This window comes from Dromaius novaehollandiae, chromosome 11 (genome assembly GCF_036370855.1).
Source record: "Dromaius novaehollandiae isolate bDroNov1 chromosome 11, bDroNov1.hap1, whole genome shotgun sequence".
Taxonomy (NCBI): Eukaryota; Metazoa; Chordata; class Aves; order Casuariiformes; family Dromaiidae; genus Dromaius; species Dromaius novaehollandiae.
In genome coordinates this window covers 8,382,692-8,406,349 of record NC_088108.1, presented here as the reverse complement: position 1 = coordinate 8,406,349, position 23,658 = coordinate 8,382,692, and the positions used below count along the sequence as shown (strand labels likewise).

The 23,658-nt window shown below is 40.2% G+C and overlaps 1 protein-coding gene across 4 annotated transcripts in view; it reads right to left on the bottom strand.

Moving 5' to 3' along the window:
* Window positions 1–23,658, bottom strand: part of TENM1 (teneurin transmembrane protein 1) — a 748,569-nt gene that overhangs the window by 108,152 nt on the left and 616,759 nt on the right. For all 4 annotated transcript variants that reach the window (XM_064518178.1, XM_064518175.1, XM_064518176.1 and 1 more), the window contains 3 exons: window positions 22,044–22,145; window positions 20,783–20,977; window positions 17,179–17,379 (listed from right to left, as the gene is read on the bottom strand). In XM_064518178.1, the coding sequence (XP_064374248.1) occupies window positions 17,179–17,379; window positions 20,783–20,977; window positions 22,044–22,145 (498 nt within the window). The remainder of the gene's footprint in view (window positions 1–17,178; window positions 17,380–20,782; window positions 20,978–22,043; window positions 22,146–23,658) is intronic.

The following is a 23,658-nucleotide window of genomic DNA, read 5'->3' as shown; positions in this document are numbered from 1 at the left end:
GTTCCTAAGATTCTCCCCAGACTTCTGTTTTCATGCCAAGCAAGTGAACTCAAGCCTAACATCATCCTATGTATGCTGTGGTAGTACATACACCTTTAATCCACTTCCAATTCAAACAACTAAGACTAAAAAAAATATATATATCAGTTCAGGTTGTCCTGTTTTTAATGCAAAACAATTCCTTAGTTCTTTCTGCGGATAAACAAGTACAGAGAAACCAGAATAGGAGGGGGTCCCATTAGCATTTGCATTTGCACTGTGGGACTGTGTCTCCACAGCAGATGTGACAAAAGGAGGTATTCTCAGTGGATGGTGACCAAGTGCGATGGAAAGCAATATATTCACTTGAAATAGATTAAGGGCTTCTTACGAGGCTGATGTGGTTAAAGGTCAGACAGCAATGAAGTCAGACAGCAAGTCAGCCATCAAGCAACTCTGCTGTGAAACGGAGGCCTTCTCCTCCCACCGCCGCGGGTGCTGGTGGGCTCAGAAGCACCTCAACGCAGCAGGTGCGCCAAGGAGCCAGGGCAACTGAGCGGTGGTTTTGGGGCTGGGTAGACACAGGAGTCGAGCCAGCCCAAGAGCTCCCTTCTGCTGTGAAGTGCTACCACGCTCCCCTCCTCGCCACCCGCCTCCTGGCTGTGTGGACCCTGTCCGCAGCTCGTGCAACGGCGGGCAGCTGGCTCACATCATGAGCCGGGCAGGCAATTATTCACTGTACTCTGGTGTAGTACCTGCAAGCTTGCTGAGGGCGCAGGTGAGCTCCACACACAGGGCAGGAGAGGAGATGGAGACCCAGCAGGACGGGGCCTGGCCTGTTCGGGAGCCCCGAGCTGTTGCACCAGACAAGACTACAAAGCACATGAGCAAGGGAGAGGTGACTTATTTAAGACAAGAAAGCAGGCAGATGACAGTTTTGATCAGAAAATTGGACTCTGGGGGATACTACATCACTAGCCTCTAGTTAGGCTGTTGCAATGATGTTCATTCATTCTCACAAGGTATAGCACAATACACATCACTAGTGAAGCCCTTCAACTGTGCGTGTGCTTAGGCCTGTGGACCTGCATGAAAGCAATCGCTTCTCTCCTGCTCCTCCATGGCACAGGCTGGCGGGACACGCTCCCGCCCGGCGGCCCCAGCGCTCCAGGCAGGTCCCCAGCGCTCCTGGGGGAGGCGGCTCGAAGGCTGCTCTGCGGCCGGGAGAGCAGCTCCTCAGCCAGCGACACTTCTCCCTGCTCCAGCAACACCAGCTGAATCACCCGAATTTACAGGAATCGAAGGCCTGTCTCGGCATTTGCACGTGTACACTTTGCAATCAAAACAAGGTTCTCTAAACACAGGGCTCCTTATTTAAAAAAGCCCTAGGCTGTGCAGACTGACTGCGAGCAACGTGCTGACACGTTGCTGCGTGCTGGGAGCTGGCCTCAACCAGACCCTGCCATTTCTTATAGACTTTCACAAAATACATCAAATACTAAATTCAGATTCCTCAGATATAAACCAAGCAATGAGTAAGAGACTTAAAAACTGTTCAGTTCAAGCTTCCTAGAATCTTTAGTGATATGTCCTTAATCCTGAATGTCCATTAATTTTATTGGAAGAAGGCAAACTGGAAAAGGAAGCATTATTTGTACATATGCTTGAGAAGGAGACAAATACCTTGATCGTTCCTGAGCTAATCTGAAAAGCATTAAAAATTCACCCCATACTTTTCATTTTAATTACCTAAGTCAACATTGAGTCCTTTTAAATGTGTTTTATAATAAGCTTTTACTTATGTAAAATGAAAAGGGAAATTAAAGCTAAATATTTTATAATTTGTAATGATAAGGGAAGATTTTAATGTTAATTCAACATGTTTCAGGAATAACTCTTAGAAAATCAAGTCAAGAATACAAAAATATATGTAAACAAAAGTGGTCAAATAATCGTAATATGAAAACACTTTCATTTTACTTTTCTTCACATTCAAATGGTGAGTCGTGCAACAGACAGTCTAAACCCTTAAGCATTATATTCATAACTTGGCTATCCATTTTTTAATAAGTGGATTTCCATAAAGATTAGAAATTAATCTAACCTGACTTTCACCCAATATGTTTAAATGCTGGAGGCAGCAAAAACCCACCTATCTAGGCCTAATAAAGAAAGTTTTTTCAATTTAAATATACATTGCATTTAATAAGCTTGCATGATAATTTCAACAATGTTCCTGAGCTTTTCTAAATTACCTTCTTGCTGTGTCCTGGAGACAACTCTGTTCTAGCTTTCATTTTCAGCAACTGATTTTATTAATACAAGTTTTTACATCGTAAAAAGGTTCAAAAATGTAAAGTTTAAAATTTACAGTCCAAAAGCACTTGAGCCACTTTTTTTCAGTAAAACCTAATGGAAAGTTGTCCTCCCTAGAGAAGGTTACCTGATGGAATGCAGTATAGAGGCTTAAAACCAAGTTTTGCAAGTCTGTAACAGAAAAGGTGTTATTTTTATGGTATACCTTATATCATTTCCCCGATTTAAACAAGCTCTCTGGCAATGTGGTTGTTCCAACTGCATCTAATCTGGGCTTCTCCTGATGGAGTTACAGCACACCAGTTAGGTGCACAACTTTGTACTTTCTTAGCCAGCCACAACTATACGAACAAACTTTTCAGCTAAAGACCTCAAAGCTACAGGCTGCATAAAAGGTGTTCTTTCTATTCATTCTTTCCTATTTTCATGGACAGATTAGATATCCTTATTTCATAATAGGACAAGAAGGAGAGACGGTTAAGGAAAAGAAAAAGCATAGCAAAGGTAATAATCAATCTGTTTAAGCCATAGGTATTTCATTTTTGCTTCAAGAGAAAAGTAAGGATAGTTTATTTAATTTAGTACTTTGATAGCAACAGATAATTGGAGCTCCCACATAAAAATTAGGCTGTCATTCTCACCAAAACCTAATACCCATGGCGACACTCAGCTGAAGCATGAGAATTTTGTTATTGTCTAGGAACACATTTTTAATGTATCATTTGTAACTTTTTGATAATACAGCTGTAATTCCAGTCCCACTAAATAATTACTTTCTTCTATTAGTAAGTATGTTTGTAGGTAACATGGTGAATCAGCATAAAACCAAGAAACTGCAGGCTATAATCTTTCTATAAAGGCAAGGCAGAAGAATCACAAGGGGTATGAGAGCATCCAAGAGCACCTGCTCTTCAAGCCAGAGCAGGAAATCGCAGGGACTTGGAAGTGTCTGCAAAACATGTCTTTTGAAGTCTTAGGCTGTCAGCTGTTGGTGTCTGTGACCATGCTTCCTCCGGCAAACCGAAATGAGCTTCCTGCAGGCAACACGCAGTAAAGGTCCCTTCCCAAATCGCAGATAAAATCCAAACAATTCCAGCTACATAGTCTATCTTTCATACCATCAAGCAACACTCAATGGGAAAAAGCTATAGAACTTTACACAAAATTTGGTACAATCAAAATTAAATCAACATGCTATATCGATCATCACCAACCGACAACTGTTTGCATGAAACAAAAGCCTCTACTGCCAGCGTACTAAAATAACATCTATGGTCACGACATGCACCTAGGCACATAGCATAGCTGACCTCGCTTTATGTAGATTTATATAAAACAGGACTGCAAAGGCCTTCATATGATCGTCTAGTCCATCCTCATTCCAAATTAAATATTTGGCACCACTCAAAAAACTCCCAGCAACAGAGAATGTAAGTTAGCACTAGGTAATCTATTCCATCACCAGACTGCCCTGTGACAAGTACTTTCTCAGTCTCAACTTCTTTTGCTACAGCATTTCTTGTCCTATTCTCCATGCATCACGTACTCAAACCGGACAAGGAAATATATAGGTCATCTAATGATACCACAACAATTTGTGGATTTAAGTAGTTTGTTCTATTTGTGTGAGTAAATCAAAAGCAACATTTTAATGCTATTTAAATGAACACCCTGAGTCTACTGCACTGAATTTATTCTTACAGATATGTCCAAAATCATTTCCACAGATTCTGTTTCTTGAACAAAGTGGGACATGATGGCCCATCCCCATATAAGACACACAGAGGGAGATCCATCTCAGGCAGCTTCAGCATCTGTATCTGAAATAGTTTTCTATTGAAAATCCAGATCAAGTTCAAAATAGCTAAAGGTTAGCTTACCAGTAGTTTACATTCCCAAATTTTTGATTGTGATGAAGAAAGAGAGCCAGCATACAAAGCTATGTTCAGAAATGGTTTTAGAACGGAGGAATGGTTTTGGAAAAATTCTCCACGAAAACAAATCCCACTCCAGGTCATATTTGCCCTTATTTCTGACTCAGAGGATCATAACATATTACAACTATCTGTGCATTTCCATGGGTTACGGAAATATAAGGACATTCCCTAAACTTAAAAAAGAAATAAACTAGTAATTGCATCAAATAAGTTCTTGGGTGTTCTCACGGAAAGACAGTATAAGCTAACTGAATGGAGGGCTGACTGTGGCACTCCTGTCCACACTGCGACCTGCTTTACCCCAGGAGGGTTTCTAGCAGGGGGGCAGTAAGGCGGCACAGCAAGCAGGGTCTTCCTCGGGCTTGCCCACGCGAGCGGCAGGGATGCACTGTTACATGATGAATGTCCTCAGGCCAAATGGGAAAACCTAGACTTCACACAGCCCAAATTATTATTTAGGATAACTCAGCCACGATTAACACACAATCATCAAATATTTCCACGGGCATAGCAAAGCCAAAACTTCTCCAAACATTGTTTCATTTTAAACCTTTTTAGCACAAGCTTTATGCAGTAAACCTTTTTGGTATCTTGCTTCACAGATTTCTAACTACCTTTCTTATCTTCTCACCACAGCCCACAACACACAAAACCAGACCACTGGAACTAAAATGCCATATCCTCACTATTGGTTATTCATACTGTTTCCCCATCAATCTAGTAACTGTTTTAATTGCTTTCTGGAAATAATCCTACCCTCATCTCATTGAACTTACTCCTGATGCAGTAAGTACTCTAAAAATAGCTCTTCTGACTTCCAGTAGGAACAATGCCATTAACAGTGTTATGTACCTTAAAAGATATGAATGCAATTGCATTTTTTTTTTAACTGTAATGTAACCTCTCATAATACTATACCTATTTGGAAAATATCTTTTCCAAACTTGGGAGCCCTGATTTGCTTGAAAATGCAGTCACGTGAGAAAGTAACCACTGGGCAGACAGAAAAGTCTGAGAGGCTAATACAGCAAGCAGAGGGAAACGATAGAGAAACACCACTTCGGTGAACTTTTCCCCCTTTTTGGATCTTTTATCACACTTTTCTTTCAGATTTATTTTTCATCTGATGAAGAATATTTTCTTCCTGATCCAAATCCAATTTGTATATATAAAAAACTTCACCCTTTATTGATTTCACTGTGCTTCAGAATGGTATTTTTACAGTGCAAAAATTTAATCAATACAATCTTATGAGTCTGGACTGGTAATGGTAAACATACTAACAGATATTTCATTTCAAGGAGCCAAAGCTCTGAAAATTGATATCACTGAAAAGGATTACTCATTTGCCGTTGGGTATATCTGTGTTTACCCAGCCATAGTGTTGGTGTAAAGCAGAATACAATTATGCTGTGCTTGACACACAAGGGATTTTAGCTGCAGAACCTGTCTCTTTCTTGGACATGATACAGGTTGGCAGGTCAGATAAGGCCTTTGTGGGAAATGTTTAAAATAAATGAGCAGAAATATAACCTAACAGCAAGGAAGATTAGACTGACACGAGGGTGAGGAGAACCACACAGAACTCTGACCAGAATAACCTTTTCTTTTAATATTGTGCTTCCCAAGTAAACACCGAGTTACTTCGTCAAATTTTGTCCTGTTTTATAATTTGTCTCCACTATTTGATTTCATCTGTACATGTTGTAAAGCACTGAAATTACAGCAGTCACTGGAGATTCATACTCTGACTAACAAGCTTCATAAAATCCCTCACAACATACAGAGAACCACAGAAGGAAACGTCTGTCTTGTGTGATATTTTATGTGATCGGGAGACTAGCAAGAAAGCAGGCCAGAACAACCTCTCTTGAGCCAATAATGAATGAGACGAAAGCTATGAAAGCTAAGGCTTTGTGCTCACTCACGGAGGGAAAATGCAAACCACGGGTCCTCGGGCTGAAAAGCCGGGGGTATAGGAAAAATGGAGAAAAAGGAAACCTGTCGGGTAAGTGACAGACGGCGAGAATCAGTGAAGGGCATGAGGCAGCGTATGATAATGATGAGGAACATGGAGAGCAACCAAATTGTTCTGCAGGAAAAAAGGAAACAGGCGAAGCAACTGCTCAGTAGGTACATTTAATAAAACTGTCTCACAGGTACAGCCTGAACTAATACAGTATCGAAAGAAAATAAAAGAACAGCTATTTTCAGCCAAGGTTTGCAAGCTTGCCCAAATGGATTGGGATGCATCTTTTATATAAGCACTAAATCTTTCATGATACACGGAGAGGTATTAACACAGAATAGGGCTCTACTCTGAGCATTAAGTTTTCAAAATTGATTAGTAAATTTGATTAGTCATATTTAGTAAAGAAGTAATGGTTTATTTAAGCACTGCTTCCAAAGAGGAGGCACCAACTTCAATTCGCTGGCTTACAGGTTGACCTTTGAGCATGGATCTAGTCCCCAAAATGGCTCTGTTGAATGCTTAACTCACCCAGATCACATGCTCTGTACGTTAGGAACAACTGCTGACTTCAGTAATCAAGATGTATTTTACTTATCAGACTTCTGAAGGGCTCAAAATGCTGAAAAAGCAGGCACTGGTCCTACTTCTCATACATTATCACGAGTATCCAGATTCACTTGTGTAAAAGCAATGGCAGCCCCAAACCCACAGAGGAGCCACTGCCGACCAAATCTGGCGCGGGGTTGCTGCTAAGAGGGAAAGGAGACTGACTTGTGCAATCTAACTCAGCGTTGCAGGACTGGCGGTTTTTGAAAGGAATCCCTTTTGATATATGATAATAGCCAAAAAAAGCACATACTTCTCTTTTGACCAGTTTTTTCAGTGAAGAAGCACACACCAGTGACAGACACGGGGGATCAACCAAAATAAGCCTTAGGGACTCCGTGTTCCCAACAAACAAACAAAATATCACAGTAAAGACTAATATCAGAAATTAAAGGTCACTACCAGGTACTGAGCAGCACCTCAGTTTCCCAAACAGCAGCAAAAATCAGCTGAAGTTGGCCTTGCTACCTGTCTTTTTAGCACAAGTAACTCATTTTGGGGGCAAACTCAGCCGAGGCAGGCGACCCGAGCTCTCCCCACGAGCAAGGGCAGCCGAGCACCAGCAAGAGCAGCCGTCGCAGCGCTCAGCGGCTGACTGGGAGCACCGCCTACACCAACAGCCAGTAAACGCTGGTAGGTTTAACTGTCTCCATTGCTGCACTTGTGACTTTGAGTACAGAGAGAGACGAAGCAGCTAGCAGCAAGCAACTTCCTCTGTGTCAGCAACACGAACCGAAATAGCAACACGCATCTGGCAGCTGCTCTTCTGCCTCGTCGCTGCTCAGAGACGCAGCGCCTGCCTTGCAGGCTTCCTCCTCCCGCGGGGAACGGCAACCCGGCGCACGGCCCTGGGTGCGAGCGAGCACTGCTATGCCACATCCTCAGCGTCCCTCTGTCCTGCGCACACCTTCCCGCTAACTCGGCACTGCTCTCCCGTTCTTCCTCCCCCTGCAAACACTTTGCTGAGTTAGGTCCAGCATCGCCTGGACGTGCTGCCCAGTCACAGGCTGCTCAACAACCAGTTTGTCTCCTACGCGGCTTCTTTTCACTCGGCACGGCTGGCAGAGGCACGCAGGGGCCATCCTCCTTCCAGCCGCGTTTGTAATGAGCTGCACGGGCGAGGACAGAAGGAGCTGAAAATGCAGCAGGTTAACAATCCGCTTTCTGCAGTCCCTCAGAAAATGATTTTGGATCACAAGGTGATAGATACTATTTTAATAAGCTGCTTATAAAATGGCTGAGGCTTCCTAAACAGCAACATGCATGAACATACACCGCAGCTACAACGTGCGTGGAGTTTTTGCTCTATCACCGCTGAAATGTTTTTGCATAATTACTATAATTCTATTTAAAAAGTGTCACCTGAGCCTAAACACTTAAGCAAAAGTCCTTGCTTAAAGAGGGCAAAGACCAGTAATTCTTTAAGATGTCTACATCTATTACCCTTGCAATTATCTACACAGTCGAAAAGCTCAACAAGGCAATTTGCAGGAGAAATGAAAGTTTCCAAGCAGGAAAAGGCTTCCATGATTTAAACTTTTACTGATAGCAATTTCCTAGATTCAGAGGCAAGTTAAATTTAGCAGAAAGACTCTGCTGCATATTGAAATGATAGCTATTTTTGTAAAACTCTTACCACAACAACAAAAAAATGTTTTAAATATCTGTTTTGGGGGGGACTTAAGCAACACATTTTGCAGCTGAGTGTTCTGAAATTCACTGAAGGACAAAAACTCCGGTTGTTTTGGTTGTTTGTACTCTTGCTCCAGCATTTTGCTTTCCCAGCTTTGAAGACGGGATGCTTCCTCCTGACATTAGCACCCCCTTGAAAGGCCGGTGGGGTGGCTGCCTTCCCGCTGGCTAGCAGCTTGCTGGGGTTTTGTCACTGGCACTGACTTAGCAAATTAAAAGGTGAAGACCCTGCATACCGTTACCGCTCTCGTGTCTGCCGAGGCTCTTTATTTCCACTCCGTTATGGCACCTACAACACCAGCAGAAGCTATTCCCAACTTGCCTGCCCTAGAGTTAGGGTGGGCTACTGTGGAGCATCGGCCTTTCCTATTCAGAACTCCTCTCTTGGTATTTTCTTGGACAGAGTATTCGTCAAAGTCCTTCCCATACAAAATCCTGTCAGCTGTTTTACTGTGGTCCTCAATGACTTTCTAGTAGATCTACTACCATGTAGGTAGTAAGGATGAGATGTTCAAAGGGATGTAGGCGCCTAATTACAACTTTAATTGTCTAAACCCAAGATGTAGATCCTTAAACTTTTGCTCAGCTTACCTAAATTGTTTAAATTACTTAGGCACTTGAATTGCTACCAAAATTCACACTTATTTGCCAGGTTTTGCTACTAGATAATCGTCTAGCTGTCTTGCCGTACAACCTGGTGTTAAGCCCTCTGGATTCACAATTGGCATGTTCCTTACGTGGATCTTGCCTGCGAATCTTAATCAGCATCACTGTCAAACCAGATCTATTGGATTAGGTCTAGTAGAAAGCACACTGAAGCGGGTGTTTGCTGGCAACACCAGACTCCCTATACAGGTGCCATATTGTGCATGCACAGAGGAAAGTCTCTGTCAGCCCCCAGGAGGAAGGAGAGCCAGGAACAAGCTGCTGTCACCAAAGCAATTCCTGTATCTTGCCCTCGGATAGGGGAAGAGCGCCTGGGACAGGAACAGCCGAACTTGGCTTTGCAGATTCCACCCAATGGACTGAGTAATACCTTTTTCTGGATTAGACCAGGATCTACAAAAGCTGACTTAAGTACATTATAATTATATTTCAATGAGCGATATTTCCAATAATTGCCAAATGAGGAGTAGACAGCAATAGATTAAGAATCTTAATTTTCAGGTTGAAAAAGAAATAGCCATTATTTTTGGCATATCTGCAAAATAAGCAGCAATCTGTTGAAAAATATCCCAAGTTTCCTCATTGTATCTCTCATACCCTTGACTTATCCTACTTCTTAAATCAATACATGACTACACCAGGTCTTCCTGGTTCCCTCTGGACTGATTTCAACAGGCAGGAGAATTAATTTTTATTGGAGTACTTCTTCACTGCCTTAAATTTCTCATATTTTAAATTCTCCAGCAACACGTATTCAGCATTGCAATCTTTAACTACTGAGTTTTTAATAGAAATCTTGCTCACCAGATATCTTTTTGCAAACTCTTGCAACTCTACAGGAGATACAAATCAAACTAGTCACATAGTTTTTTCTTTTCAGTGAAATATATAGCAGTAGGAAGAGCCTTTCTACAATGTCAAACAACGTACAGCAGGGGAAACTTCAATCATCCTTTTAATTAGCATAGCAGTAATAGTCAAAGCTCCTCACAAATTAAAGAAACAGGACAGTTAGACGAAATTAAGTAAGTCCATCATTTCTGCAGAACAGAACAATGAGGGATGGTTACAGTAGATAAAGTTCTTCAGATTTTTCTAAAATAGGAAGTACAGTAAAAGTGTCAGCATAGAAAAGAACAGTCTGTAGAAAATGCATGACAGTACATCATGTATGGAAGAAATTTCAAGGCTATTTTCACTATTTGAGTTGTTTGTATTGAATACCCTTGTCCTTGGCAAATCAGAATGACTGACACCCATAATCTGCAATTTCCTAAATCTGAAGAGTTTTCTGATTGCAATGAAATGGTTTTACCTAATTATTTTTTCAAGTTGCAGTTTTTGATGTTTAATTTTGAAATCAATTTGAGATGTCTTGAACTATATTAATATACTGTTTTATGCCTTCATTTCTTTTTGAAGCACTTTACTTTAAAAAATGCATACTTCTAATGATTTTTAAATTACTCTACTCTGCACATATCAATTTACAACAATTACAACATTTTGCATTTTTCAAAGCACTTCAGTTTAGAGAGGTTTTATGCTCTGCAAGATACTGAGAGAAGAGGCTGCTGATCCATTTTTACCCTTTGGAAAATTACCACCAATCTTGCTAGAGAGAGTTTAACCAAAAATAGATATGCTAAATATATACCATCTACATATAATCATTTTAGGATGAATGTTTTCATGACAAAGAACTGCCACTATTCTTTTACCAATCATAATTAGGTTGCTTCAGTGGTATAAATGGATTCAGTGGAATTATGACAAATGTCCTGGAGTAAGGAGGACAGAAATTGGCCTACTTTGGCCGAATTGAATAGAGTCTAGAGAAATGAATACAGGACAGGATGTCAGAGATATCAGCTCTGTCATAGATTTCATTACTTTTCAGTCTATAATATTTTGGGCACAGTGCAGCAATTAATTAATGACTCAGGGCTGGAATCTCAGCTGAAATACACTGGCAATGCTTTGGTGGAATCACTGCAGTTATACTAATTTATGCTAGCTGAGGATCTGCCCCATTGAACAACCCTGTCATCAACTTTTGCTTGATGTTTAACTCCCTTAATCTCAAGGCTCCGTGTTACAGACGTCAATCTAAGAAAGGAGGATGATGTTTCCTCTTCAGTTTGTTCGTGCTGCACTTTCACAGAATCTCAGAATGGCTGAGGTTGGCAGGAACCTCTGGAAATGGTCTACTCCAACACCTGCTCGAGCAGCGTCAGCCAGAGCAGATTGCTCAGGACCAGGTCAAGACAGCCTTTGACTGCCTCCAAGGATGGAGACTCTGCAACCTCTCTGGGCAACCTGTTCCAGTGTTCAATCACCTTCTCCGGAAAAAAGTGTTTTCTTATGTTCGGAGGGACTTTTTTGTGTTTCAATTTGTGCCCATTGCCTCTTGTCCTGTTTTAATATTTCTGATGTTTTATTCACAAGGTTTAGCTTTTTAATATCCTGACTAAGGCAGGTCTTGTGGTCCTGGTTTTATCTGTGGAGACAGCACGATCTTGGAAAAGTCACTCCTGCTCTTTGGGTTTTATAAAAGCACCAAGCCATCTTTTTTACAGAGGTGGAGTGAACTAATGACTGTATAATGTGAGAATAGCATGTAGATCAATCTAATTAGCTAGAGCTCCCTTCTATCTGAAAAGGAGCAGTCAGTACCTGCAAGTTTGAGTTTGTCTTTCTGAAATGTATTGCCTATAGATCTCAAAGGGAAATCACTCATTAACATCAAGGGATTTTGGATGACAGTCTATAAATAAAGCAACAAAGATACACAGACAATAAGCAGAATGTTGACTGTACTGATGTCCTGGTGACATCAAAATAGTCTACTATCAGTCTTCCATTCTGCTATTTTATTTTGCCATGTATGCAGTAAATCACCCCCATGCTGCACAGGTTAACTGAACGATATATCAGAGGTCTGAATAATAATGGATTTTCACATACAATCATAACTGGATTCAGGATGGTGTAAAGCTGCTGCGACTCTGAAATAGGCAAGGATGACCTTTTCCAGTACAAGCACTTTTCACAAAAAATATTTTATAATCAGTCTCACTTGGAACAGAATATGACATTTCTATTCTCTATACAGCTTTTAGGGGAGAGGGAAGACTAAGTGAGAAATAGAACCCAATCTCTTGTGCATCTCTCTTAGGCATATCCACAGTCAGATGACTGAATCAATAATGGCCATAAAGGAGGCAAAATCTACATCTCTAACTTCTTTGGACATTTTTGCGTGAGTTGCCAAAGGATGAACAAACTAGGAAAAAACCAAAAACCAAAACAAAATGAATAATGTGATAAACAAGATAGTAAGGAATGAATTCAAACACAGAATACTCACCTTTATACATTGAGTAGTATCATGTAAAGCATTTCGGTGCTTTACATGAGGGCAGCATTTCTTTTTCCACAAATTAATGATTAGAGAGAAAATCATACGTTTTTTATGAGCATCAGATAAACCATGGTGATGCATGAAGAAGAACTATTTGCTTCACGGTATGTGTGGTTGTTGTGGTCAATGTTGTGGACAGTGTGGAACTATAACAGTGCTGGCTTTGTTTCTTTTGGTCTTGGAAATACTCTAGGAATCAAAAGGGTGGAAAGATAGCAAGCTGGTCTCTGCTACGCTGCAGACAAACCCTGGCCTCAGGCCTCTGATGATAACAATGAGATCTTGAAGCGCCTCAGAATCATCACCCCTTGCCTAGAAGTTGGCACAGGTGCCTCATCAGGAGAGGAGGACAGTGGTCTTGGCAGCAGGCATCTGCTCTCCCCAGCTCCGAGCTGTTAACAGTATGCTCCGGTATTGCAACGCTAGAAAGGTGACTGACTGCCAGCTAATGCTCCTAAGTAAAAGATACTCAAGCTGACAGGTCCCATGAAGGACAGTTTAACTAGAGCAGCAAGTCAGATGGATTCTAGCCTGGTCATAGGTGCTTGGTCCAGTGCCACAGCTCTCTTCTCCACAGGCATACATAAGGAGTATCTCTAGCACCAGTTATGAGTTATTTTTGGATACTTCTATTCAGTAATTCTGAGCTCTAATCTTAAACTAGGGAGCTGCCCTAGTTACACTGGCCTTTGTAGTACAGATGTTGTCTATCAAATTATTCTACTCTACTGAATAAATTAATTCTTTAAGAATATGCACGAGGCCTAAAGAAAAAGGAAGAGCTCCACAGGAAAAGCACTGTACAAATTCAATGGGCAATCTGAGGCATTTAGCTGCTGACCCCAAGAAAGAGATTATGGCAGATTCATATCCCTATATGGAGGCCTCCAAGCAGGACCGTGCAATATTTAGACAGAGCACAGCTACGGCCTCTTCATTCTCACAATCCTTTTAGAAACAATGCCTCATATGAGGGACGACTGGAAATAAACCCCACCCATTCCATTACTCTGTACATTTGTGCATTTACTCCCCCATCATACCATCTACACATTTCTCCTTTTCTAAACTAGCCACTTCTTACTACCCAATTAGTTCAATCATGTCAGAGTTCAGAGTTTGTTATATCCACTCTCAACAAGCAACTTCTTGTAAAATCAAGTATATACAAGAGCAACTAACTGCTTGAATGATCAAGCAATACATCTTTAGCAAAATGGCATTTCTTTAAGTGAGAAAAATGATAAGTGTTTCATAAGAAACACGGGAAAGATGACTCAGTTAAGGCATAGGTATCTTCTTTTGTCTTTCCTTGACCTTTGCATGTTTAAGCTTAGAATTTTAGTGTTTGCTTGATGTCATTTTACAAAAGCAAAAGAAAACTCTATGTGGTCAATCATACTTCCAAAAGGACTACCTGAAAATACAAAATGCATAAAATGTTCTGCCTTTTTTGGCATTATATTTTTATGAAGGGAAGGAGGAAAGGAGAGATTAAAAGAGAGAGAGAGATTTGTGTGTGTGTGTGTTTGTGTAGGTACAAGAAATGCATATCATTACAAGAAAGAAATTGATGTAAAATATTGGCTCCTTTTATACTGATTTCTATAATCATTAAGGACAAAAAAAATCAGTTTTGAAAACTTTTTTTTTTTTTTTTTTTTTTTTTTTTTTTAAAGTCTGCCTACAGATGAGAGTCTTTTTGGCTTGGTTGCTTTCTTTTTGTACTGTAGGTATACTGGCGACACTTAAAAAGCCTCTCCCATTTTGAGGAAAATTACCAGAATTAGCACCACTCTCCATTGCATATATGAAAATTTCCTTAAATCAGTAAAACTCTAAAAAGTAAAGTATTTCACATTCACACTATTTAAAGTAAAGATAGACTGGCTCTTACAGAATTCCTGCCAGATCATTCATTTTAACAATAAGATACACTTCATTTGAGAGCACTTCTCCATCCTTACCTGCATTGCTCTATCTTTTTAAATACACTTCCCTGATTTGGAAAATGTTTAGAAAGCTTCCAGTTGGACACAGGATCAGATGATTTTCTATGCAACTAAAAAAGTCTATAGGAAAATGAATCAATGGGAAGAACCCCTTAAGGAGATCATTATGTTAGTTTTAGTTTACTGAAGAGATGGATAAGAGGTGAAGAGAGTAGGAACATGTAGGAGAAGAATCTGACAGTCTCATCTAGCAGAAAGAGGCACAACAGATTTTTCACCTATTCAAATTGGGATTAGAAAGTGCACGTTTTAGCGGTAAGGGTCAGACATGATTGAACCAATTTACCTAGGAATGTAGTAGATTACCGTTCATTTGCAGTCTTTTGGTGAAGGTTGAATTACTAAAAAATACACAGTCTATGAGCGTCAAGCAGAAATTGAAGGATCATTTTTTTTTGGTACACATTCTACAGAAAGTCAAACTATACGAACACTATGGTCTTTCCTAGCCTCAAAAATCTCTGAATGACTCCATTAGATTTCAGGCTGTGGCTCCAAACCTTGCCCATCCTTCGGGATATGCATGAGTCACACCCTCACTCTTCATCTCTGTCCATACTGTTTTCTTTAAATGTCTGCGGCATTTTAAATGGAACTTCATGTTGTATGAAGAGCTAGAGATGGGCAGGCTGGGGAAGGTACTGTACAGATGGCTCACTCCTTTGCCAGTGAGCCACAGTGTATGTGGGACAACATAGTCAGAAGTACTGCAGTTCCTTTGCTATTGCTGCTTTTTACAATACAGCAAGACATACTAATTTTCTAATTAGGAAAACGTGAAACTCAAAAATAATTTCCCCTTTTATTTTGAAAATGCTTGGCATTTGCTGGGGAACGCAGAAAGTGTCAAAACAGAAGCCCATGCGCTTGACAACAATACAGAAAGGCATATTTTCCCATTGCCAACAACGACTCTTCCACTTCTCTGGCTTGAGGTACTGAGGTGCTGGGAAAGTGCAAGGGTTTGAGACAGGCTGACAGACTCCTGGTATATCACTTGCAAAGTTTTCCTTTCTTTCTGATTACAGATGAGTGGTCTGTCCTTTATACCTTTTCATCCTGTTCACTATACAGAACTTCACGATTTTTTTCTATTCACATAAGAAAGCTTTTACTGTGACCCTGTTGACTTAGCCTTCTGATGTTTTCCTTCCTAAGATCAAGTATGCACAGTAATCACTGAGCCTAAGAAGACAGTCTCCAGCAGCAAATGAACATCTACGCTTCAGTCTAATCCTCATTGTATTGTCACAACAATCCTGAATCAAGTTTAATAGCTACGAAGAAAGAGAAATTTGAAAGGAGAAACCTGAAGTATCTAGCTATAGAGGTATCTGTTGGTGGTCATGAAAGCATCCTGTAAGTCTGAAGACAGTAGGGACAAAAAGAGGTGTCTTCCCTACTGGTTGATGAAAGTAAAGAAAAAATTACCTTCCAAGAATTCATCAAAATAACTCTGAAATTGAGACAAACATGAAATGAAGATCCTAGAAGACAAGACAGCAGCCTCTTTGCTGCAGTCATTTACTATCTCCATGTTCTTTTACTTAATATCCAATTGCCCCATGCAGCTGACACAATAGACCCATTAGAGATTAACAACTCCTTTTGAGCTACAGTAACTTCCTATTAGAACAGAATTATCTTGTATATTTTGTGGGAAACAAATTTAGTACATAACTAGCACCTTACCTAATTATTTGCTTCATTACTGAAACTACCACTATATTACTATCCTTCAGCAAACATCTTCAGCACATAATGAAACACATGATAAAAATCCAAGCAACTGGAGTTTTGCTGAAAGCCAGCACAGACAATTCTTGTCAAAGCATCACCTCCAACAGTGTCAGACTGACGTTACACGTATTATTAATTTCAGAGCATGGAAATCGGGGTCTTTGTAACAAACACTCAAAATTATTTTTTTCTTTGGTAACGACATGCTCCATTACAGGAGTAAAATGCCCTGAGCATATTCATTTCAAGAATACTAAATCTACAGGTACGAAGCACATAGAAAATCCATTTGAACTCTTAAACAGATTCAGTGGGATTAAAACTTGATGGTCCTCTCAGAAAAAACAATCTTTATCCCAGCAGGAGAGAACAGGCAAATGTTTTGTTCAACATTCTTTTGACAGAAGCTTCTTACTGATGAATCATTAGGTTTAGACCCTGTTTTCATATATCTCCATATTCTCTCAGAGTTGTGGACTCCCTCATTGCATTGGAGGCATGATCCTAGGAAGTGCTGGACAGCATGAGAGAATCCTGCTCAACTCCAACCACAGCCAGGAGGCAGCTGCCCTCCCGTAGGACTACCGAGCTCGCTGTCACGCCATCAGTCAGAGTTCTTGTCACGAGGAAAAAGCCATTTTACCCTTGCCAGGAGAAAGCCAGCTGCTGCCAAACTCACTTGTGTATCCCACAAGAAATCAGACTTCAACACCACAGCACCTCTGGTTCACCTCATCTTGTGTTTTAAACTAATACTTGTACTTTCTAACACAAGCCCAACAGAAAACAAAAGCTTTTAACAGGTTTCATCAAGAAAGTAAAATCGTGTCATACCTGTTGAACAGTCTGAACCCGTCCACTGTGGCTCACAGCTGCAGAGTCCTGTATCCAGGAGAAACGTGCCGTGACCCGAGCACTGCTCCTGGCACACAGGGAGAGACGTCTCGCAGTTGACGCCGCCCCAGCCGGCGGAGCAGTGGCATTCCCCTTGGACGCACACGCCATGGCCAGAACACATCGGATCCAGGCAGTCCTCTAGAAAACAGGGAATGTACAATTCATGGCTTAAACCTTGCACCTTTACTGCAAGCCTTCCTAGTGAAATACAACATCAGGGATTCGGGTTTATTAGGTAAAAAAAAAAAAAAAAGTGACTTCTGTGCAAATACTCCAACTGAAACAATGTTAACGAATAAACAAGAAAAAACAGTCTATGCTAAGAGCTGTGCAAAACTGTAAACTGAAAACAGGAAAACAAGTACATACGTAGATTGTTAGAGATCTAATGATTCTACCTGTCATTTGTATTTTCTTATTTTTAAAATGCAGGTTCCCTGGAGAGATTCAGTGTTCTAAATTAGCCAAGTCTATGTTTCAGTAGCAGGAGCTGGCAAAGAACTGAAGCAATTAACAACTATTTCTACAACTGTGCATTGTATTTCCATCTGGGCCTTTGCGGTCTATGTTTTATTTACATTTGTGAAAAGAGATTTATTCTTTGAAAATTCCCGTGGAAAGCTACTTTTATAGCAGAGAATTTGATCCCCCCAAAACGGTCATCCACTAACCTTGAATAGTGCATCTTTGACTGAACACAAACCACAAAAATCTTATACACTCATAAAAAGTATGTGCTGGGCAATTGCAGATAATGAACAGATTCATAAAAGACATAACGTACTGATGAATAATTTGCAAACAGACAAAGAGCAAGATTTGTTCTCAACTTGGATTAAACTATTCCTAGTGAAGAATTCAGGAGCTCTGTAGAAGAATTTAAATCAGCTGGTTAGTCCTGTATAATCAGCATATTCTTTCATAAAGACCCAGCATTTTGTTAACAAGGCAAACGTTAAGCAGACCACATAGCCTGCTCTCTCTGGAGGCACCAGTAAGACTGCTTAGCTGAAGAGAAATTTGTGGGGTGTCCGAGCACGCAAAACAATCAGCCAAAAGCCTATCTATGTTAGATCATGCTTCAAGCTAGTCTTAAAATGGCATCTTGAAAGTTCTTCTATGTATATTTCAAGTATGAGCATCAGATCTTCTTTAGTAATTTAATTGTAAACTTAAAACCAGTATTCTGTGCTGCGTGAATGAAGAGACCGCTCTCTGTGTCAGTGACAGAAGACTCAATACTTCAGACTTACAGACTAATGGCCTGCACTTCACTGAACCTTTTGACCAAAGAATAAAGAAGTGACAGCTTATCTTTTGAGCATGCTATGCCACCAAGGCAAGATCTTATTTCAGGATTTGTTCTGTATCTTTTTCAGCCTTCCAGGTGTGTGCACAGTGCAATGGACTTAAAAGGGGAAATCAGTGTTTCTGGACAAAGTACATCTTGCTGAGCACACGACAAAAGTACTTGGCAACGTTTTCTCATCCTGAAATACAGTTCTTTGATGTGCTGATCTTTTAAAATTAATTGAGTGATTCCATGAACAGTTTAAAAATTATCACTTAGGACAGTACTGATAATCTGACAGGACAAACTGAAAGGATGTCCATAGCAATGAATACATATGGCTACTGGTATTCTCTGGATATTACATCTGTTACTATGTCTGTGATGTTAACGATACTGCTATAATACTAAATTCAACAGTTAATGATCCTCAGGTTTACATACAATAATGTAATTTGAATTATTGATAGAATTACTTCCACATGCTGTGCAATACAGTAGATAGTTAACAGTCATGTCATGCACACATTGTCACAATAAAAATGTGCCGTACAAAGTATAGGTTGTAAAGGTCTGTTTCATCCATCCTATGCCTACACAGTTCCCCTCTTTTTTCCATTTAAGTGTTTTTCTCCTTTTAAAAACCCCAACTTTTTCATGATCTTAGTTTCAATGGCTGTCTGAACACATTTATCTCAATTACTTTTTCAACCGTTTTACAGGATCACATTATGTCAACAAGCAAAGCAACTGAATAAATTTCAGTCAACCTTTCATCAGCTACAGGCTTGTTCAGTACCATGGCCTCAGTGTGTAAATGTGTACATTGCTTGCTTTTTTTCATTTCATTTCTTTTTTTTTTTTGATTTTGTCCATTTTTGAAAACACCAACAACCAGGTATGCCAGAAGCGCTCTCTTGATCTTCCCTTTTAAAACCATATCAGATATGTAAAATCCATCCAATGTATCCCGATCTTCTGCATTTTTCTCATTAGAGAATTCAGGCCATGTAAGAACTTCCTTTGTGTGTTACTCGAAAGAAGTACCTAAAATCCATACAACAGGAGGCACGAAGTGCGCTGTCACTAGCTTCAGGGTAAGGGGACTACTGAAAAAATCACCAAATCAGGGCAAGCATGAAGAACAGTTCTGCTTTTCATGGCTATGCACAGGGGAAGTAAGTTGTAGCTGATGAGCTCTCTCAGAAATGCTAACAGGCAAATGACAGCTGCTTCTTGCTACAGATGAGGGCAGACACACATCGGTACTATAACCAGCTAAAGTACAATTACTTGTTCTTGTAATTTCCCACATTTTATCAGCCAAGCTTTAAAAGATGCCATTTTAGTACCCTGAATATAGGCTCACAGTAAAAATGACATACGACAACAGAATTACACAATACACTCTGGTAAACTGAAACTGTTTGCTGCTATCTTGACTCTATAAAGTCAGTACATTCTTCATGGAAAAAATCTAAGATGAACAGAATGTAGAAAGAGAACAGCTGATTATGACTGGCTGATTACTTTGGAAAATGACCACATTATATTTCATTTAAATGATCTTCCAGTTGTCTTACCCTTAGCCTTTGACAAAGGAAAAAAAACTGCCCAGGCTCTGGTAGTGCACACTATGGGACTAGGCTACTGGTTGCAGAGAGGCTCTGTGGCGTTAGCGTTAGCCACCCTTACTGAAAGGAGCATGAGGAGTCTGAGAGAAGGAAAGTAAAGAGAAACAAGTCAGGATGATCTCACAGCTTTCACAAAAAATAAGAATCCTTGGCTTGCAGGGCCACTTTGCAGGAAACTCCTGAGGGACTGAGAATCCATCACTCGCTGAAAGGCAAGGACTTCCACCAGACCTGGCTGTTGGCATTCAATGGCAGGAGGCAAGTGAAATCACCTGCAAGCTACAGTCTTCCCAGACCAAAAGAGAAAACGAGCATTTCAGAGGTCTGCCTGTGCTACAGTGATTAGATATTCTAATTAGACAATGTTAAATAGCTTTAATCTTTTAATCCTGGAAATTATGTGATCAACTCCCACAACTGTCATTGGGCCTAAATGACTTCTATCAACATTACTTTCCATGAGACAGTAACGGTGCTTTTCAGAAAAACAGTACCACTTCACAGTAAGTTTCTTACATCTATGTGAGTTCTTAACTACCGTTAAACTTAGAACAGGTTGGGCGATTTTAAAGACAAAATCGAAAACGCTAATTAAAAAGAGGGAAACTTCACAAACCTTCCTCACAAATCTCTCCTTTGTATCCAGGGACACAGATGCAGACTCCCATGATACAAGTGCCGTGGCCAAAGCACGTTGGATCAATGCACTGTTCTTCTGGAACGTCACATTCTGGTCCCTTCCACCCATTTCGACATACGCAGTGACCTTTCTCATATTCTCCGTTTCCACTGCATAGCACTGGGCATGAATCTGAAGAAGGCAAATTGACCTCTGTAATGTATGTAAATACTCACATATTATAACGCATAATGCATTTATCACTCTGTAATTCTTTTGTTTCCATTCCAGCCCCCTCTGCTCCCCACTTTGACTCTGGGCTGTGGCAGGCTGAAATGTTTGAAATAGGAAGCGCAACAGTAATATAAGTTGCCTCATCCTGCCTTGCCAGTATACCTTAATTCTGACCTGAAATGGGACATCTCAGAACACAAAAATGGTTCCCTGCTCTTGACTTGCCTCTGTTGAGATTTGCACAGTGATGCCTGCTTATGATTTTCTGTAATATTAGCATTTGTTCCGGTGAACTGGAGCAAGATATCCACCTTTTCTTCTTCTAAGTAGACTTAACATAATTGAAGTTTGAGCCGTTACTGATCTGAGTGTAAACCAGTGATCTGGAAGCTTAGTTTTACAATGCAGTACCAATTTCTGAGCCAACCAATCTCTTAAAATATAAAGTCAATCATAAATTCGAGGAAACAGTAGGAAAAACATGAGAATCTCCAGACATAATATACTGAGTATGTCAGATAATACTCACAGAAATATATGAAACAGAAATAAGCTCGCTTACAGTATTTTTAGTAAGTTTTTGCCTAAAACACTGGAAAATAGTTTCTAAAAGGTTTCTCTTCTACACCCTATTCAAGTTAAGGCCACAGAAGCATGTGATTGTCTCCTGCATTTCTTCAAAATGAAACAGCTGGTTTGTCACTTTTAAATAATAGTACACATATGCTAAGCTAACATTTGTTAAAAAAACTACATTTGTTACAAATGTATTTTTAAGAGTGGGTGCAAGGAGGGCTGGAGGAATTTTAATTCCAAAGGTCACTGAGGTAGAAATGGTTGAGGCATCTTAGCAAGAATACAGCATAAAGAGACTTGCGATGCCTGTGCTTGTACTCTATCTGCCATCTGGCTGGAAAGAGGAATTTAATCTCCCTTAATCACTTTGAATCTTTGCAAGCACAGCAGTCACACACAATAATCATGATCCCTGTCATGCACTGTAGATCAGTTAATATGAGATTACCTTTTGCACAATCAGGACCAAGGAACCCTGGGAAACAGTGGCAGTGCCCAGAGATGCATTCACCATTCCCATTGCAATTAGTAGAGCAGTCATCCAAGGCTTCTATTTATCCGGAGAGTTGGGCACAAAGAAAAACAGAAATGGGTTGACTTCTGAAATGAATGGCATCTTCACCACTCTGCAGGACACATCTCAACATACAAGTAGGTGCAGAGGCAGTAAATGGCCCATTTCCATTCATAGGGAGCATAAAACAAAATTCCTGTTCAAGCAACTTACGAATATTCGATTTTGCCTTGACAGCTTGGAGATAACAAGTGCATCATTTATATTACACAAGAAAGCTTTTAAAGTAAGTGTTCATGTAAAATTTACCACCATGAAAAGCACTATAAGAACCAAAGCATTTGCTGAGAAAAGTCCACCTTAACCACTGTCTTTTATTGTTGAAGTAATTTGTTTGAAACCTGCTTATAGAATAAATTGTCTTCTAAGCTGTTCATTTGAACCATGTGAGTGGACTTCAATGGGGAAGGGAAAGATTTCCATTTCCACACAATCAGATGAAAAAAACCACCGTCTTATGTAAAGTGATGAAGCTCAATGCAATAAAAGACTAAGAACTAGATCTCAAGAAAAAAATCTCAGTTCTGCTCTTACATGTGCACGTTCCATCACATGGTTTTGGCTACGGAACCTCTTAGCCTTACACATCTCAGGGCAGTGTGGCACAGGATGGGAGGTGGTCACAAAACTGCAGGAACCAGGCAGCCAAAAGACTATTTATTGTGTTGGCACAAGCACCCAGAGACCTGGGCAAGTACCGCTGGCTGCAGGAAGACGGAACGTGACCCACTCCTGCAGAGTAACAACTGTTGGGGAAACAGAAGAAAACCCAGATCCTTTCGAAGAGTCTCTGTCCACAGCAGATGTTTTGGGAGAAGAAGCTTTTCTCAGGAAAGGCCATACCATTGGAATATTTAAGCTGATCAAATCTGATACACTTTTAAACTCAAATTTAGCTTGTCAAAAGACTGGCTATAAGCATATCCTACGACTAGTACGAATAAATGAAATACATTTATTTTGATCTTACTTATGGACACTCAGACAGATAAGAATTAGTTCCTCTTGGAAAATCCCACTGTTTTTTAAAACATTTGCTTCCTTTCAGATTATCGGTTTATACCAATGAAGGTGCATTTGCTACCCAGCAGTTCACCAGATACTCACAATCAATACTCAGATGTCTGTTTCAAAGACAAAAAATTAGCTTTTTTCAGAAGTAATTTTTTTTCACAGACATGCTGATCACTATTAATTTTTACATATCATTGTTCATTATCAAGTCTTCTCTTATGCTGTAGATATCTATCTACTTGCCTGACTTCTCAGCTTTCCAGAACCACCTGGTAAGTTATCCCTACTCTGACTTGAAATGAGGAATTGACAGTCTGCAAAGTGAATTCCTCCGGATGCAAGGTCCAGTTTGGGCTGCCCTTCATCCAGTCCATGAAAGTACTTGAGGCGTGCCATATTTTGCATGCAAATTAGACAACCCTCCAGGGGAAAGTCTGACCAGGGCTTTAGCAGAAGTCCTAGCAAAATCCATTTT